Source organism: Haliaeetus leucocephalus, unplaced genomic scaffold (assembly GCF_000737465.1).
Source record: "Haliaeetus leucocephalus isolate CR32 unplaced genomic scaffold, Haliaeetus_leucocephalus-4.0 Scaffold295, whole genome shotgun sequence".
In the NCBI taxonomy this organism is placed as follows: Eukaryota; Metazoa; Chordata; class Aves; order Accipitriformes; family Accipitridae; genus Haliaeetus; species Haliaeetus leucocephalus.
This window is the reverse complement of record NW_010972731.1, coordinates 8640538-8659115: the sequence shown is the minus strand read 5'-3', so window position 1 is coordinate 8659115 and position 18578 is coordinate 8640538. Positions and strand designations below refer to the sequence as shown.

Below are 18578 nucleotides of genomic sequence, written 5' to 3'. Positions count from 1 at the left end.
CCCAGCTGGTCTGTCTGTGTCTCCCCCGAGACCCTTTGGCGGTAGGTGAGGCTGCGGTAAGGACTCCTGCCTGCCCAGCCTCCGAGCCGACACTGTCCCTGCCTGTGTGGGACAGCCGCCGTGAGCTGCTCGGGCTTGGGCAGGGAAAGAAATGAGGATGGTGATGGGCCCATGCAAGAAAAATCTCTTTGCAGTGTAGAGCCCAGCCTGGCTTTGGGGGTGCAAGCTCGTTTGGTGCCAGACACCAGTTTGGGATGGGGTGGTGGTGCCAAAGGCTTCGTACTTTTATTTATTGTGCTTTCCATCTTGTCCTTTCTCTCAGAAGCAGGTCTGATCCTGGGTGGTGGTGAGAGAAAGTTCCCTCAGCTGTCCGCGGGAGCTCAGCCCCTGCTTCTGAGGAGGTGAATGAGGGGTGCAATTGCATGCTGCTGCTTCCCCCGTCAGGGCCTGTAGCATTTTAAAGCCTAAATAGCCTCTTTAATATTCCTTTGATACTTGGGTTCCTGGTGCTGTTTTCTTTAACCTGATTCAGCTGTGGTGCGAGGTATGACATTTAACAATATTTAACTTCTTTTGAGGCAAGAATATTAACCTGCCTTGGAGGTATAGCTGAGGTGACTTTCCTACATAAGTGAGTGTGAATTCTTCCATATAATGGGATGGGAATAGGTCTGAGGGCCCCATTGTTCGGTAGTTTTTGTAAGGCAAATTTGGGATACCTTTCTGTGAGAGTTTAGTTTGAAATGCTCTTTAAGAGAAATCGTTTTGTTGTCAGATAACTGCTTACTTTTTTTAAAGTGTAGACTGTCTATTTCTTTCCTAGTGTTTTCAACAGATCATTATACTAACGCCCAATGAAATGGTTAACAATTCTCACACAAGGTGCCAGGTACAAAGACCTCGAAAGCCATTCAGGACTTTTGTTATAAAGTTTGAACAGGCGTCCTCTGAAAAATGTCAGCAGTTCTCTCATATTAAAGGTTATTAAGATTTGGACAACTCGATGGTTCCTTTTACAAAAAAATAGAATCTGACAACTATTTGCTAAATATCAATAATGTCTCTGAGGGTACCCGCGAAATAATAAGAGGCATTCAGACAGGCTAACAAAGCATCCATGGCCCGACTTTGGTATCAATAGAGAGGACTTGAGTGCGCAGTAGCTCACAGGAACGGGCAGTCATGCTATGTTGGCAGCCTGAAAATAACTGATTTTTTAAAATTTTATTTTAATAAATTCAAAACTTTTCTACTTCGAGGAAGGAATGAACTCACTTTCTAAAGTAGTTTAATATTAAGTCCAAAACCTCAATTAAGGTGATTTGCAACTCAGAAATTTTCTTTCCTCCCATGTAAATGGCCTTTTATATATGAACTGCCTCATTAAATTCAGTTGGACTTCCCAGACAGGAGAAGGAGGGTAAATATTTTTCAGAGGCTGGTGCTAATGGAGTCATTTAATGCTGAATGAATAAATAAATAAAAATTACAAACCTTTATTTGAGAAGCATAGGTAGTTATAGTAAAATTCATAACTTACATCACCAAATACAAACAATAAAGAATTGTCTACTTCAGATGGCTTGAAACGCTTTTTAGTGAAAACAGATGCTATTTAGGTCAAAACATTTGTGTTAAAAAAATAACTTGTTATTCCACTGTGAATAGTTTTAAGTGATTTGTTTAGATTTTCAAAAAATCTAAATTAGTTTTCTCAAGTTACAGATAAAGAATGGCTTATTCTAGTTCAACACGGGACTTTGTTGCACTTTCAGATCTGCATCCAAATCTTGCTCGTCCTGTAAGTCTCATAGACATAGTACTTTTGTTCTCAAATGAAATTGTATATGACTGTATTATATTACTGCAAAATTATGTAATTGATGTGTATTTAGATACTAATAGCATTAGTATAATTGTTAGATATAAAGTACCTTACCTTCTTTGTGTATAAACCAGCAGAATGAAAATTGATGCTGTTGCTGTCCATAGTATGTGGATACCACAACTATAGATATTGACCGGACAATTCAATGTCTGAAAGTATCAGAGGCTTCTTTGTAATGTTTTAAATGGATGCTGAATTAGTAAAGACACGTACAGAGTCAGCATTATGTAGTCACAATACATCTGTAACCTATAATAGTCTTTCACTACAAGCTCTGAACGTAAGGCCCAATCCTGCAGTCTTTATTTGTGTGCTCAATTCCTCTGGGCTAAATAACATAGTCCTGAATTATTCAAACAAAACTCTTGGTGAATGGTATGGTGTTTTAACTGGATAAAAATCTCACAATTACATGTCAGATAGGATCGTTTCTGTTTCTTTAGAACAAAAAGCAGGTTTTGTGGTTGTCAGTTTATAAGAAGCTAAGAATTTTGCTTGTGGGAGTACAGGAGAGCAGGATGAACCAAAAAGTAAACTTAAACAGCAAAGCTTTGTAGTTGGCAGATTCATACAGATGTTTGAGTACGGGGGTTTTTTTGTTTGTTGTTTGTTTTAGTTTTTTTTTGTCCTGGTAGAAGTGAGGATTATCATCACTGGAGTAAGAGATGAATAGGGGAATGTGCTGTGAAGCTCAGTATTTTTCCCTTCTGAGTTTTAGATGGTTGAATAAAAACCAGGAAGTCTGGGGAGGGCAGTTTTTCATTCTTTGCTCTCCAAGATGATGTTTTAATATGGGAGGGAGAAGACTACCTTATTCTCTGTTGCAGTACTTCTCACCCTTCACTGTGTAGCCCACCAGCGATAACGTGTCTTCTGAGTGTTCAGTGCTGTGGGGAGTTGGAGCCTGGAGAACAAACCAGAGAGGCAGGGTTTCCCTGCGGAGTCACTGCGAGCTGTGGTGCGGTGTTACAACCCTATCTCCCTGTCCAGCTTAAAGTAGATGCACTGTCTATAGAGCTGTACGCCCCATGGAAGTCCTGATGCTTGTGAAGAGAGTGAAAAGAAGGAGTTTTCCCGTCCCAAACTTTTTTATTTGGGAGGGGCACAATTTAGCCCTTTTTTTCTCATTTATTTTAAACAAATGGAAGAGAAATCACAGAAAAGGGGTGAACTAGGAGAAGGAGTTTTATGTGCCCTCACAGACGTATTGTATATTCTTTCCAACTTTTTATAAACTCCTGGTCTCCAGTAAAGCTAATTTAAGCTGTCACTCACAGTTACTCTCAAATAGAGTGATCCAGTAACTCGGTTAAAAGCTTTTATTTTACAAATAAAACTAATCTTGAGTGTTGCAATTAGCAACATAGAGTAAAAGAAGTATTTTTATAGAAAATAATTCACTAATATCTCATGATAGAATGATCAGTATGTGTTTGGGACGTTAAAACACCTGAGCACACATAATTCAAAGTATCAAAAGGTCATATTTTTTTACTTTTCAGTTTATTTTTTAAAAGTGAAATAGATCAAAGTCTAAGAAACTTGCAGTGTGTTAATGCTGTAGTCTCATGATTTGGTTGAGCAGCCTCAAACAATGCTCTGCCAAAAAAGGCAGTACAGCCTGCTTCCTCGTTGCAGGTGTGTTCTGCTCCTCTTTTGGTGAAACTAGTGCTTGTGTTGTTGCACAATAAACTGATCAAGGAAATGGAAGTTTTTTGACCCCCCCAAAGTAGTTTCCAGCCAGATCACTTCCTTCTGCCAGCTTGCTGTGCAGACTTAGCGCTAATACAAGAGAGGTGAATATATCTGCAGCAGGGACGGGAGGTTTCTTTTGGAAACTGCAGATTGACATTAGCTTAATTCATGTGAAGAGTCATTCTGAATGTCAGTTCTTCTGACTGGTGGTGAGATACAGGGTATGTTGCACTTTGATTTAATTGAAATGTTTGTTTTTTAAGAAACAAAGCCAAAACCAGAAAAATAAAATCCTTATTTAAATTACTATATGTAATGTGGACAGATAGAAAACACTCTGTTAGAAAGATTGGAAGAACTAGGATATTACGCTGTTGTACACATACATCCTCTTAATGAGCTCATTTCCATCACTAGGATAAGACAGTTACCTTGCTCCATCTAGTGATTCAAAGTAAACTGGGAACATGTGATCTAATTTTTGAGCACATGTCAATACTGTAGAGTTACAGTGAGGTGCGTCAGGTTGCATTGCTTTGTGAATAGGTGCAAAATTCAGCCTGTGTGGGTTATTAAATTGTTACACTGCCCCTTGCTAGCTGACTGCTGGGGTTCCCCTGCTTGAATGAGAGAGTCAGGCGGTACTGCAAGTAACTCCACATGTGACGTGGAAGAGATGTGGCACGCTTCATGTTTTGAAGGACCCTTGGAGTATTGCAATGTCAGTTGCTCCTTCCAGTCCTTGTTACCAAACCAGCTCTCATTGCTTACCTCTTAAATCCCAAACTAGCACTGCCATACTCTTCTCTCACACTGAGGAGGACCTTTTTATTTCGAAAAAAACCCCAAAACCAAACACCACACAGCTATATATTATTTATATAAATATATTATATATATCTATCTTTCTTCCGGTCTGTGTTTGCTCCTAGTAGTTTTGTTTGACAATTGAGACTGGGGTGCTTTTGCATAATAAATACAGGTTTAGCAAAGCAGAATAAGATTGATTTTTGTTTTGAAACATCAAAAAAGTTCATTGCCTAAGCTCCCTTTGTTGAGAGACAGACAGCAAGAAAGAGGCACCTGTAAAAATTTATGTTGCTTAGATGAGGATAGGATAAATGGCCCTCCCTATGGATGTACACGTGTGTATCTCGGTGCTGACAGCAGGGGAAACCTTGAACGCTTAACTGTAAAATAAATCCTGTCCAGAATTTTCATGGTGCATTTAAGGAGATCTGAGACCTGTGCAGAGAGCGTGAAACAACAATATTGCTGCCTACCTGAGGAGAGATTGCTGTAGAACAGCCAAAATTGTGAATGTTTTGGATGAACTTTTGTCCTCCCATTGTCTTTACAAACAGAAACAGATGTATTTCTTTTAATATTTTTATTAGTCACTCTTTTTCTTAAAGTCAGATTGTATGTTTATGTTTTAGTCCTTAGTTCATATGGCACTGTGGAATAAATAGATTAAAATGATTACCATTCAGAAATATGTTTATTATCATCAATAGAGTACAAGTCCATGAAATCTAATTCATCATATACATCTGTGTTTAATACTTGTATTCTATAATCTCTTTATTTTTTAGAATGTAATCGGTGTGGTTATTGGGAAAACAGATGTCAGAGGCTTTCCAGACAGAAAAAGTACAGTCCCTTTTAACTGTTTTTACTTCATTTTCTTATATGGTATAATTTGGCATATATGACTGAAATCAGTATTTAAATGATAAACAGAATTCTTTTAGTGTAAAATGTATAGAATAAAAATGTGCAAAAAAAATTGTGTGTGTTTGAGAACCAAGATGAAAGAGCAGCATTAGTTTGGCTAAACCTTATCAATTAGAATTTGTTCTGGAAAACTCCGTCTTGGAAGTAAGTGTTTCAAGGTCTGAAGAAGATGGTACTGATATGAACCCACTATCATATAAATACTGCTGGAATAGACTTAGTCCCTTCATATTCATTCTCTCTTAAAACAGAAATGTTAAGGACATGTCTTGAGGAGCAGAACAAGTAATTTCTGGTCTGGGTAGCACTACCTTCATCTTACTATATAGTCCTAAAGAAAAATGGCAATTATACATTGTTAATACATCATTAGTTGGAAATTGAACCAATATATCTACAGCTTAGGGTTGACACAGACACTGTTAGGATGCATCTCCAGTCACAGGGCACCATTCCAGCTCTGTGAAGCGCTCAGCTATTCTGTTGGCGTTGTCGTCATGCTGAGCTGCTCTAGTGGTGGATTTTTAGAAGGAAGTCATCATCGTCACCAAAAACAATTCTACACAGTCTGAAAATGTGGTGTTCGTGTTTATGCCTCCATGGAACTACAGTCAGATTATGCTTACTCTATGCGGATCACTATACAATTTTCATTGATAATTTAAAAATAGCATGTTGCATAATGGAAAGCTTTGTTAATCAGCTGAAAGAGAAAAGGGAATGCAGTGTTTCAAAGACTGATACCCTCTTGACCATGAACTTTCCCTAGAGCTGGAAACACTTTGCTTCATTCAGTTAAACCCCTCAGTACTATCTGGACAGCAATACTGCCTGTGATCTGCAGCCTTGTACGTCATTGCGGTGGTCTCGTACGTGGGCACAGCCATCTGTTACACAGACAGCCTACCTGTTACAAAATTTGGGCTAGTATGTACACTCCTTCATAGCGTTGCTTTATGCGTTAGCCCTGTTTATGTGTTTGTCCATGCCTTAAATGTAGCATCGTACAGTTCTTTCATTTCTCTTGCATTAGATCTGTAAGTTTATATGGTGCTGCCTAAGGTTAAGTGATATGTGTACGTGGGTGGGATGGTACAAGTACGGCCTGAGTTGTAGCCATCCCCATTGAGGAACACCAGTGTGTTTACTGAACAGTCTGCTGACCTCTAGTGGTACTCACCAGATTTCGGGTAGTAAATTCAGAAAATCTAGGACAGCCTCGAAATAATAGTTTTTATACGTGTATTCTAGATTGAAGTCAAGCTGTGCTAACAAATTGTAACAGTGCTGTTTATTTTTGCAGACATTGGGTCTGAAAGATACACCTTCAGTTTTACTATTCGTGACTCACCCACTTGTTTTATAAATGTAAATTCTTGGGGCAGAGAAGACTATATTAGATCACTTTCAGAAAGCTTTAGAGTTGGTGACTGTGGTAAGCTGGAGTTTATTCTTAACATGTTTCTGTTTGAATGTGTTTTTTTCCCCCAGTAAATCAGTGTTATGTGTTTGTGGTTTTGTTATATTTTTCTCTGAGGACTCAGAAAACGGTCTAATTGGAAACAAATTGTTCAGTTATGTTAAGTATAAAGAGGAAAGGAATGAGATTTCAAGCATTTAAATTCAAAACCAGTAAATATGTCAACAAAAAGACCAGATACAAACCCACTGAATGCAGCCACCCAGAATTTACCTATAGTTAATCGATCTGAATTCTTACATTATATTCTGTTCTTATAAACTACAAAAAATAAGCTCTGTAAAGTAGTTTGGTGTTTGTCTTCATTTAGTTATAGATATGACTATGTTTGTTCATAAAAACACAGCAAAAATCTTGTATTTATTTACAGTCTGTACTTTTATCTTGATAAGTTAATGGAAAGACTTTGCTGCCCATGGTTGCTAGATCAGAGTGTTTGGATAAAACTTGTAGCTATGAAGAGTGTACACACAAGAACTCAGTGTCGTTTTGTTTCCATTAAATGTCTTGAGGACTCCTGTGGGACTTTGGCTATAATGTGCGCTGTCTGGACAGATATGGTTTTCAGTATGAAAACATTTGGCAGTAGTTACTGCACGTACCTTTTCCTTTCCTTATTGACCTTGAAAACAACCATTTTTAAAAGCCATCTCTCTTTATATGTATCTATATTCAGTTTTCTAACATTATTTATCAATGTTTTATTTTAGTTACAATTGAAAATCCTTTAGTTCAGTCAAAGGAAGCAGAAAGGGAAGAAAAATTCAACCCTGTAACTCCTAGGTAAATTTAAAGCATAGACTAATAGCTCTTTTCAGAAAGATAAAAGTTAATACTTTAGTTGCCAGCTGATTGCAGCAGCATGTGATTGGTAGAAGTATTTGAGGTTGGTTTTCTTATGTAGCTGTACCTTCCCCCTGCGTTCAACCATGTATGGTCAAGTAATCTCAAAAGAGAATATATTTCTCAGTACATGGCTTTGGAGCTTGTCAGAAAGTAATAATGCTCTTTGTAACTAAACAGAGTAAATGCCATTCTTTGAGTACAGTCTACTAAAATTTGAAAGGGAATGTGTGTGTGTGGGGGCAAGTCTTTCCAGTCTTGAATTGAGTCAGTGATTGTGATCTCCCCCTGCTGCGTTTACGTTTCCCCTAGTTCCTGCTTCTTTGGCAACCATCCGGCCTTCAGCGCCTTCTGGAGCAGGATGTTCCCTTTTTATCAGTCTTTAGTTCCTCTTCAAGGGCATAGTCGTTAGTAAGGTATGATACAAAGTAATCAGGCCTGCATAGTGAAGCTATTGAGTAATGGTCCTTCTTAAAGGACAATGCATCATGTTTAACCCTAAATTAAGCAGTATCACCACAGCCTAGGCATTAACTCAAACATATGGCTACAACTTCACTGAGGAAAAGAGCTCCTCTCCAAATCTATAGATTTCATAAGCATTTGTAAAATATATTTATCCAGAATATATTGAATATATCTTATTTCCACTGGCTAAGAGTGCATTACAAATATTACTTAGGTCATTGGGCTATTACTTTTGAAAGCACCTTACCAAATCCAGTCTGACTGTAGTAGTGTCTTATTATGTCATGATGCCAAAACCTCTTAATTACCTGGATTACAGACATTTTGGAACTTATCTTATTTTTAGTGATTCATAAGGACTGAAAGATTTACAAATATGTATTGTACATTGCTAGCATTTCATTTATAAATAAGTATAAAGTACAGGATAATACATTTTTGGTAGAAGTAAAGTATATAATTTAAAAAAAATAATTTTAGAACAAATTAATTCAAACTTTTCCATATCTTTAGGGAAAACAATAGAGGAATAAATCAGCAGTTATTTTCTCATGTGAATTGAATTAACATTTTACACTGTTAGTATATTGGTGAGTGAAATGTTGATTGATGTGATTTGTTTTGTGCGTACTATCTAGTTGCTACAAATTATTGCTCAGTGAAAATCATTCAGTGGTCAAAACATCTTCGTGTTATGAAATGGACACCAAACTACTTTCTCTGTTGCACCTGCCTGTCAAGGACCCTCAGGATTATTATTCACTGGGTGATATCATTGCAAATGGACAAAGCCTTGATGGAAGAATCCTTAATGTGCTTGCAGCTGTAATGTCAGTAAGTTAAGGAGTCACAGTACCATGGGCGATTTAACTGACTTAAGTGTGAATATGGATTTTGGGACGCATAGTGGACAGGAATCACTGGTTTTGTTTGTTCATTTGTTTAGGTTGGCAGTCACTTCAGCGGAGTTACAACAACCATACAAGGGGAAATTAAGGGAATGGAATGTCCTACATCAGTTGTCTTTTTGAAATCATGCATGTGCAAGCAGTAGATAACTTGCAAATACGTAAAGTGCGAATTATTATAAAATAAAATGTGTCTCTTTATCCTGAAGTAAAATTACTGTTGTTAAACTTTTAGTGGTGTATTTTTTTTTCCACTTTTTTAACTCTTCTAGGTTATCATTTTTATTCTCCTAAACACTTACTAGAGGAAAAGTGACTGCTTCTCTTTCTTCTTAAAGGTTGGGGAGCCAAAGTATTTTATGACTTCAGACAAAAGAAAAGGTCAGAGGTGTGAAATAAAGCTGTACGATGAAACAGAGATGTCTTTTCCAATAGTATGGTAAAATGTTTTTTAATTCACTAAAATACTCAAATTAATGCAAGAGTAGGTAAAGAAATTAACTATAATACATACTGTTATAATATTATCTTTTAATTTAAATGTATTATTATTTGGGTGGCAACTATGAGGGGGCAGCAATGTATGCTAAACAGAGGCTTAAAAAAGAAATTCATTAGAGTGACCTTACATGTATTGCCTAGTTTTATGACTTGCTGACAGACTGTTAGCTCATGAATGCCAAAATGAAGCTTAGTTCCAAATAGTTACATTTTTTTAATGTGGAAATTTGAACTAATTCAGGAAATGGCATTTAAAAACAGTTGCAAAGGTAGCACATTTCTTCCACAAAAGAGGCGGGGGGGGAGAAGAGGAGTATGCTTCATTTTTAAAGCCAAGCAGAATTAATAAGTGGAATGGAAATAGGTTGAAATAGTTTTAAACTTTTAAAATAGCGCAGAAGCATTTTGATACTACTTAGGCCATATTTTCAAACTGTATCCCACTTACAGACATGACTACGTCCATACCATTTATGCATGTAAACAGAGATTTGTTTACACAGGAATATTTGCATTTTGCCCATAGTTTGTTAAATAAACTTGTGGCTTATCTACGTGCAAGGGTATGTGGGTATTTGTTTGCACTGGGTTTACTGTCCGTTGGTTGAAATGACCTTTGTTCCTTAGCTAGAAGTAGCAAGATAGCATCGCACTCAGTGTCCAAGTTAGAAACTGTTATCAGTCAGTGTAATGTTTAGCACAGTTAATGTATACACACGAACATTCTAGCCCTTGAGCTGCCACCAATGTTAATTTGCAGCAGCAGCCCCGATGCTCTTGTTTCAGTGCTGGTACATAGTGATGCAGAGCTGTATGCTTCAGGAGACCTCAGAAGCAGAGACTAGGTGGTCTTACTGTGGTTACCCTAAACTGTGCCTTTTGCACTTTCATGGAGCCCTATGCAGAGGCAAAGATTCAGGAAATCCTTGAGCAACAGCACTGTAGTCAAGACAGTTCAGAGGCCATCAGTGAAGAGGTAGCTGAGCAATACTAGATGAAAAGTAAATATCTTAAATCTTTTTCCAAGGATTAAGGAAAAAACCCACCAGAACAAAACTGTGCTTTGGCAGTATTCTTGCCTTCCAAACTTAAAAGGAACAGAATGAGATTTCATCAAGGGACCCAACCATCAAATTACCATTTTTGAGGGATAACTCTGACCTCACTCTAGTCTCATCATCCACAGTTACAAGGATTCCAGTGTTGGAAAGCCAGCTGAACATCTGGCCTAGTGATGTCAGCAATCAATTTGTTCCCACAGAAAAGGCTCAGCTGATAAGCAGTTATTTTAACTGTAATTTGCTTTAGTTAGAAATTACTTCTGTCAAAGCTCTGAAACACACACAGTATTTTTCCAGGTATATTCTGCATTAAATCATTTTGAACAATCTAATAGCCCTTTATTTTAAATTGCTTGGCGTGGGATAAAGTAGGGACCGTATTAAACCATACATAAAGCATCCTGGCTGGCTGCAAACTAGATGCCTGTGGATATACATGGCATTTCATTTGCATGTGCATGTAACAAAGGAGTTGTGTCCCCTTTGGCCAATTTAATTATAACTATATTATTTAGTAGTTTAGTACTAAACAGTTTGAGTGCTGTTTCAAAAATGTTTCAATACATTAAATTTTTTTTAATTTAGTTGGGATAATGAATCTATCCAGCTTGCACAGAGTTGGATCCCACGAGAAACAGGTATAATAGTCTGGTTTTTATGTTTTTACTGTAGTTCTTAATGTGATACTTATTCTACAGTAACAGCTGGGGTTTTTTTTGTGCACAGTAATATTTGCATCAGATGTGAGAATAAATTTTGACAAATTTAGGAACTGTATGACTGCAACTGTGATATCAAAAACCATCATTACAACTAATCCAGGTAAGAGCTGTTGAAGTATTGCTTTGGTATTAGTAATCATTATAGGCTAGAATGCATGAACGAATCTATTGGAGGTCTGACTCGTTCTACCTGCTTGCCTTGGAAAGCTCCCTGCTTCTTGTCTGTTATGTAATGACCAATGCTTTTGGCTTCCACCCTTTTCTCTTCCTTTTTTTATTTTTTTTTTTTTTAATTTTATCTAAGCAATTTTCATGTATTCCCTGTAGGACTAACAGTTAAAGTAAAAAAGAGAAAAGCATCTCTTGGCTAATTCCAAGAGACAACGTGTTTGTACTACCAGAATAAAAAGTTGTAAAATATAATTATGCTGTTATTTTTACATGCTACATATAACTTTTAAAAATACATTTTCAAGAAACAGCAGAAGCAAATGTTCTCTTCAGCTTCATAAAAGAGAGTGCACAATCAGGAGCTTTGCATGATAAAATGGAGGAGCAGTCAAAAGGATCCATTAACTGTAAGCATGGATCCAAACACTTCGATTTTATTTAACTATGTGATGTAGTTTCATAGTGCAGCTGAAATATCAGGTTCTTGCTCTGTGTTCATAGAAACAAAACTAAGGTATAGCCTGACTGAATATTTAAAGTTTGGACTATTGTTACTGGGGCTATCCCTTATATTATCAGTTATGTATCTTCAGCGTTGGTGACTATGCCAATTGCAGCGTGTCTGGCATGTTCATTCTGTCTTGAATAAGTATGAAAAATGGAGAGGGAAAGTTTTTGTCAAAAGCTCATTTTGGGGGATACAAAGATTAAATATTAGATATTTTCCTGATTTGAATGTGCTTTTGGGTTTTGTTTTTTTGTCCCCAAATGATAAGCCTACTTCAAATGGAAGGGGTGTGTGGTTTTTCTGATACTTTAGGTCAAATCCTCTCCTTTTTATTACCTTAAGATCCTTTTTTGTTGTTGCTTTTCTGCGTTGTTTCTTTCTCAGACGCACTTAACATGTCTTTTAAACTTCTAGTGGAGACTGTAGTTGATATTTATACGGTGGAACAGCTGAAAGAAAAAGCTTTACAGAGTGATGGGAAACTTGAACCAGTCTATGGCATTATTTATGGCTACATTTCTACACTGGACATTGATGATAATGCATCTAAAGTTATTCGCAACAGATGGTAAGTGACTGCCTGTTTTAAATTTGTATTAAAAAGTTCTTGTCCTTCTTCCCCTGACCCAAATTAGATAGAACAATATTTTAGTCCAGTTCTGGACAAGAAATAAAACTCCTCTGGAGGATGCCATGTGGATTTCTGTTGTGTAGACTTCCAGAAGTAGCAAGAAAGAGGAGTTGGCTTTATGAAGGACTTGCTCTTTGTGGTCCTAGAGGAGAGAAGAAGAAAGATGCCATTTTGTCTGAGACTTAAGAGTTTAGAAGATGAAGAATTTTTTTTAAAGATGAAAAGTCTCTTGGGAAGTCTCAGTCTAGAAAACAGTTTCAAAGAAGGAGGAATTACATATATGCATTAATTATCTTCTTATGTTTCAGTTCAATATGCCGTTTTATAGTGAATGAAATGTCAAACACATGCACTTTCTGCAGTGACGTCTCTTCATATTCAAAGTCAACTTTTTCAAGCTTTGACATACTCGTTGATCTGACAGATCACACAGGCACTCTTTATTCTTGTTACCTGTCTGACTGTGTAGCTGAGGAAACATTAGGCTGCACAGTAAGTAGAAATGAATTAGGTTGTTCTTATTTGATCTGAGCGGTGAAGCTTGAAGAAAACTACAAAGACATGTAAATGTTCTTCGTACATGTGTATGTGTACACCAGTTAAAAAAATTTGCATGTACGTGTGGATACACATACACTCAGCTTTTTAACAAGTCAAAAGTTAGAAGTCAGTAGCTGCTAATAAGAAGAAACGTGTTAAATGTAAGAGTGAATACCCTATTCAGAATACTGCTTTATTTTAATTAATTCACACTTTTCTGAGAATGTGGTTGGAATTCCCTAACTTTGATTCTCAAACACCCTGCAATTTATTCTGATTAATCTGACTGTCTTGGTACATATATCACACCAAACACTATGTTAAAATAGAACAATACAGCTTAGAAATGTATAAAAATGTGTAAGATGCTCTTTCCATCATCATTTCGTTGTGGAGATATTGTAACTATGTGCTGAAGAAGTGTTCTGTGGTGTCCTGTCATTAACAGGTCCATGAATTCCTTGCTCTAGCAGAAGACAAGAAGACTGCATTGAAATGGCAACTTCTTTTGGAACGAAGCAAGATTTATTTTAAAGTTAGTATTTAATGTTAATTTAAAACAGTGGCTGTTTCCCATTCGGTAGTATATTTAGTACTGAAAAATTCCATGTCAATTCTGCTGAGCTTTTAAAAATAAGGATTAGGTTTTGTACATATTCTGAATATTCCAAGTAAATAGTCTTTTGTCATAATTTCAACATTAGGGGATGTCCCTGCAGGATCAGATATACGCAGGCCTCTTTCAGTCAAGCTATGAAAGACACAAACTGCCCTTAGCCAATACTGATTAAGGAGCTGGTATTTCAAAAGCATGTATACATGATTTACTCAGTCACTGATTTCTATGGCTGTAGGTTTATAATGAATAAAGTTAACAGTATCTGTTTGCAAGAATAAGGTGCAGTCAATATATGTAATAGATTGTACAGTATACGGGGCTACCTAAGTATATTTCTCAGTTACCTGTATTTTTTGTAATAATGTGATTAGATATGTCTAAAATCTGCAATTCTCCTTAAAGCAACAAGAATATTAGATTTACACACCTGGAGCAATTGTTAAAAGATCTGCTATTATTTCCAATATCCTTTACTTTTTCAATTGAATTGCATGCTGTATACTGCACTGGATTTCTTTTTCATAGAACTGCCTGTCCTAGGACAACTCTAAACTGACTCCCTTTTTTAAACTTGTGCTTCTGAGACTGTTCTTACTCTTTCATCTCTCCCACACTCTGCCCCTATTTCCAGGAAAAAATGAAAGTGTTTTACTTCAGTAGTGACAGGTATATAGCACAAAATGCGTGTACTCATACATAAAATAATGTAAAATATGTATAACCAAATCTGTCAGTTAAACATGCTGTGTGATATTTGGAAGTAATATATTTCAAAGTGCTATACAGCAGTAAAAACAAAGGCCCTTAATTATTTTTACAGGTTACTTTGTCACCCAGTTGGAGAACCGGACTGAAAGTGAATGTTCTTTCATGTAAACTGGCAGATCCTAGAGAGGCGAGTCAGAGCTTGTTGGGAAAAGAGATTGGAAATAAGAGATTACACTATTAATAACAGCTAGGAAAAAGACTGTCTTTACTGTATTATTAGAGGTAGAATGCTGTTGTTGTATTTTGCTAAGTATGTTCTGATGGTAAGGAAAGAATATGCATTACTAATCCCTGTTACGTGGGCTTTTATGTTGATCTTTTGCAGGTGATGGTACTTTAAAATGTGTACTAGGGCCTCAGTTTAAGAAAAGTTAGTTCTACTGAACTCAACCCCTTACAAGGAGGGTGGAAGCTTTCCTCAGTTTAGAATGTATTTGAAAAAAATCAGAAATAACAAATAGTACGAGACAGTTCTGTTGAGCTTCTGTGCTTTTAACTGCCTTGCTACTTTCGTGCTGTGTTTGTGTTAGTTCAAAAAATAAAGACCCACTTTGAAATACTGCCTGGGTTTGTGGTGCATGTTGGTGAGTCCAGACACGGAACTTTTGGCAACTGCAGAGGCTTGGAAATAGCCATGATGTTTGCAAGGCTGCTTTTCTTTAGGGAGACTAAGTCTTATTAGAACGGAGTAATCAATTACCAGGGACCTCTGACAACCAATCAAGCTAAGACTATAAGCGGCAGAGAAGAAAGGACTCTTCTTCACCAAGAGAGTTGTTCTTAGCCAAACATAAAGAATCCAGGTATGCATATTTTGCCTTTCTCTATGTATTTTTTCCTATTTTTTAATCTATTTCTGTCCTTGGCTTCCCCTGCAGCTGGTGTATTTGCTACATTCACCAGTCCTCACCTTCTGAGCATATCAGGAGTTGGCCTATTTGAAATGGTGGGAAGATACCGTAGCCCTTCTCTTGCAAAGTTATTTGTTAGGCTAGAATACCCTGAGGAACTCCTATCACCCCAGTGCACTACCTACCCGTTAAAGCAACATGGCAGAGAGAAAACAACCACAGAAACAGCAAAGTTTGACAAGCAATCCACCAAAATTGCATCGCCCTACTCATGTGAGTAGAAACGAGGGACTAAATGCACAAAAAAATGTTGCCAGTGTTGGGTCACTGCATCTCTCCTGTTGCAGCAATAAACAACTTCAACATTTTCCTGCCGTAACAGCTAATATTCTGAAGTGAATGTTTACAATAATTTTAATCACAACTCAGCTCTGCTACCAGTACACAGTGCTGAAGAACAAACTACAAACGATGCATTGTTGCTGTTGCCATAGACGGTAATGTTTGATAGGCACGAAGAAAAGGAAACAGCAGAGAAAATGAATTTAATCCTTCCTGTTTCAGAATTATTCACCCGAACTTCCCTGCTCAGCCCGGCTCTGTTGGCCTGACTTATCTGCTTGGCCCAGCTCATTGAGTTGCAACAAATTCAGAGGACAGCTTCCCTGCTGACAGAGGTAGGCTTAAACCAAAAGCGTTTTGACTGCTGTGAGCCAGGGGCTGGTTCTGTTCAGATGTAATGGCTGAATGTCTGTTTCAGTTGGCCTTCGTTCCTTAGCCTGCCTTTAGATGAAATCTGAATTATGTCCACAGCATTTAGACCTCATCATACAAAGAAATTTTACATGTGCTTTAAGTCATTGGCTTAAGTTAAAATACAGCGGAATGAAATGTCTGCATGTTTGCAGGATTGGTACCCAGTGCAGGTGGTGTGCGGATACACAGTGGTGTGCTGGAAATAGGAAAATGTCTATTTTTCTTCTGCAACGTGCTCTGCTTTCTTTTTACCATTTGATTTGCAGTATCCTGGATGATGCTACTCTTTCACAGAGGTGCTATTTTTTGGGCTACAGTAATTTTCTCTGCAAGACTTTCCAAATGCACTTTTAAAACAAAACTTCCTAGCGGTTAAGATCTGGCTCCAATAAATGGAAGCATTTAACTTTGGTGCTTGCACGTTTGTAAAAAAAAATAATCCATCTGTTTTTGTTAGAAATTAGTCAGTTCTGTGCAACCTTTGAAAATGGCAAGTTTTGATGTTTGTGGGGGGAGGGTTTTTTTAATTATATTTTACAACTTACTGTGTCACTCCTTTGAATTGAAAGTGAACTCGCTGTCATGCAAACTGGTAGAGTGTGTTAGATCAGTTGGGAGTTTGGAAACGGGAAAAGTTATGCAGCATGGCTTTTTAACAGCTGGAAATAGTTAAAAACTTCACTGTTGCACTGCACTGTATAAGTAATGGCAATTGCTGCAGTTAGATTTCTATTAAAAATATATTTAAATCAGTAAAAGTAAAGACAATTTTACTGGTTATCTTTACCAATGAGCTGCTTTATTCTTGATCTTTTGTATTATTTTACTTTTAGAAGCATGTTTAAAGCTCAGGTTAGGAAAAAAGATCTGCCAAGCATCTGGCACACTTCCTGCTGCATTACACCCCTTGGAGTGGGAGGGAAAGCAACCCTCATTTAATTTGTACATTTGAAAAACGCACGGAGGAATCGTGAAACTAATCTAAAAAGAAAACATCTTTTTATTGTAGAATACCCCAAGGATAGAAATTCTTTCTGATGCTGTAATTCTTGATTTACTGTTACACATATATCTTTGATTTTATATCCATAGCATGGGTGAGCCTTAGCTCCTACATCACCATTCTGATGGTTTAATTTTTAGACTTTTATTTTAAGGCAATACATCAGTAGAACAGAAGAGCACACACAGTGACAGCCAGCGCCGCTCCCCTCCCCGGCTGTCCGGCACACCATCTCCATTGGCACTTCCAAGGTACGGTTAAGGTATTAACCACCTGCCCCAAGCTGGGTTGGACTCCGGGTTCACAGCCTCAGAGGAGGCTGAAGCCTCCACGGGAACGGGGCTGTTTCAGTCAAATGCCTTTCGAGCGCATGGGTTACGTGTCTTTGATGCACGACAGCCCGTTAGACGCTTGGGCCATGTAAGTGTTTAACGTACAGGACGGCTTGGGTGTCTCCTTGTTCACCAGATGTTCCCAGAAGAGCCTCTTCCTTTGCAGACAGGGTCCCAGCCAGGCTCCTGGTTAGGATCTACGCGTTTGCTGCGCCACCTTAAACCGCATAGAGAGGACATCTCTTATCCCAGCCTCTATCTCATCGTTGGCCTGCACAGACCCAACTCCTTTGGGAGACCCTGTCAGAATCAAGTCCCCTTCTTCCAGGGTGAGTATTTCGCTGATGTAGCTGATCAGGTAAGGGATAGAGAAGATCATCGAGGAGGTCTCCCCCTCCTGCCTCAGCTTTCCGTTCACCTTGAGCCAGATCTTCAGCTTGTGAGGGTCTGGAATCTTCTCCTTAGGCACAAAGTCACTGACCGGGCATGACGAACTGAAGCCCTTGGCCAGGGTCCAGGGCAGACCCTTCTTTTTACACTCCTCCTGGGTGTCCCTGGCCGTCATGTCCAAGCAGAGGGCATAGCCTGCCACGTGCTCCATGGCGGCCTCCTGGGACACAGCCTGGGCTCTCTTCCCGATCACCACCCCCAGCTCCACTTCGTGGTGCAGGTTGTTGCAGTAGTAGGGCCGGAGGATGGGCGAGCCTTCCCGCACGTAGGCCGAGGAAGGCTTGAGGAAGAAGATGGGCTCCCGGGGCGGCACGCTCCCCATCTCCTTGGCGTGCTCGGCGTAGTTGCGCCCCACGCAGACGATGTTCTTGCCCCACTCCCAGAAGCGGGACAGGGGTTTGGAGGAGGCCATGCCCGCGGCGGGTCTCCTTCTCCGGGGACCGCGGGCGCCCTTGGGGTGTCCTTGCCGGGCCCGGAGCCGCGCCGCCGCCGCCTCTCCTCCGCCGCCCTCTCCTTCCTGCCTGCTCCCTGCCCGCGGCGGATTGCCCAGGGCAGCCGTCCGCCCTCCCGCCTCCTTACCCGGGTTAGCAAATCGCCCGGCCCGGGCGTGCCGAGCGGCAGCGGGGAGGGAAGGAGGGGGCCGGCC

General features: G+C 38.8%; 2 protein-coding genes across 2 annotated transcripts; one reads left to right on the top strand and one right to left on the bottom strand.

Moving 5' to 3' along the window:
* The first annotated feature begins 1732 nt into the window (after nt 1-1732).
* MEIOB (meiosis specific with OB domains) lies at nt 1733-14721 on the top strand. Its single transcript, XM_010570607.1, has 13 exons — nt 1733-1801; nt 5179-5236; nt 6624-6755; nt 7511-7583; nt 8750-8945; nt 9358-9458; nt 11167-11219; nt 11308-11403; nt 11780-11881; nt 12397-12550; nt 12922-13105; nt 13602-13688; nt 14593-14721. Exons 1-13 carry the CDS (start codon nt 1733-1735, stop codon nt 14719-14721), a joined length of 1434 nt encoding a protein of 477 aa, XP_010568909.1.
* A 2728-nt stretch (nt 14722-17449) lies between these two features.
* Nucleotides 17450-18408, bottom strand: FAHD1 (fumarylacetoacetate hydrolase domain containing 1). The gene has a single exon (XM_010570448.1). It carries the CDS (start codon nt 18342-18344, stop codon nt 17673-17675), a length of 672 nt encoding a protein of 223 aa, XP_010568750.1. The 5' UTR covers nt 18345-18408; the 3' UTR covers nt 17450-17672.
* Between the last annotated feature and the right edge of the window lie 170 nt (nt 18409-18578).

What these genes read in the sequence shown, in the direction of transcription:
- MEIOB (XM_010570607.1), top strand. Translation starts at nt 1,733, where the DNA reads ATGGCTTATTCTAGTTCAACACGGGACTTTGTTGCACTTTCAGATCTG. An exon ending in AGGCTTTCCAGACAGAAAAA is followed by an intron (nt 5,237 to 6,623) that starts GTACAGTCCCTT and finishes TTATTTTTGCAG; the next exon opens with ACATTGGGTCTGAAAGATAC. An exon ending in AGGAAACATTAGGCTGCACA is followed by an intron (nt 13,106 to 13,601) that starts GTAAGTAGAAAT and finishes TGTCATTAACAG; the next exon opens with GTCCATGAATTCCTTGCTCT.
- FAHD1 (XM_010570448.1), bottom strand. Translation starts at nt 18,344, where the DNA reads ATGGCCTCCTCCAAACCCCTGTCCCGCTTCTGGGAGTGGGGCAAGAAC.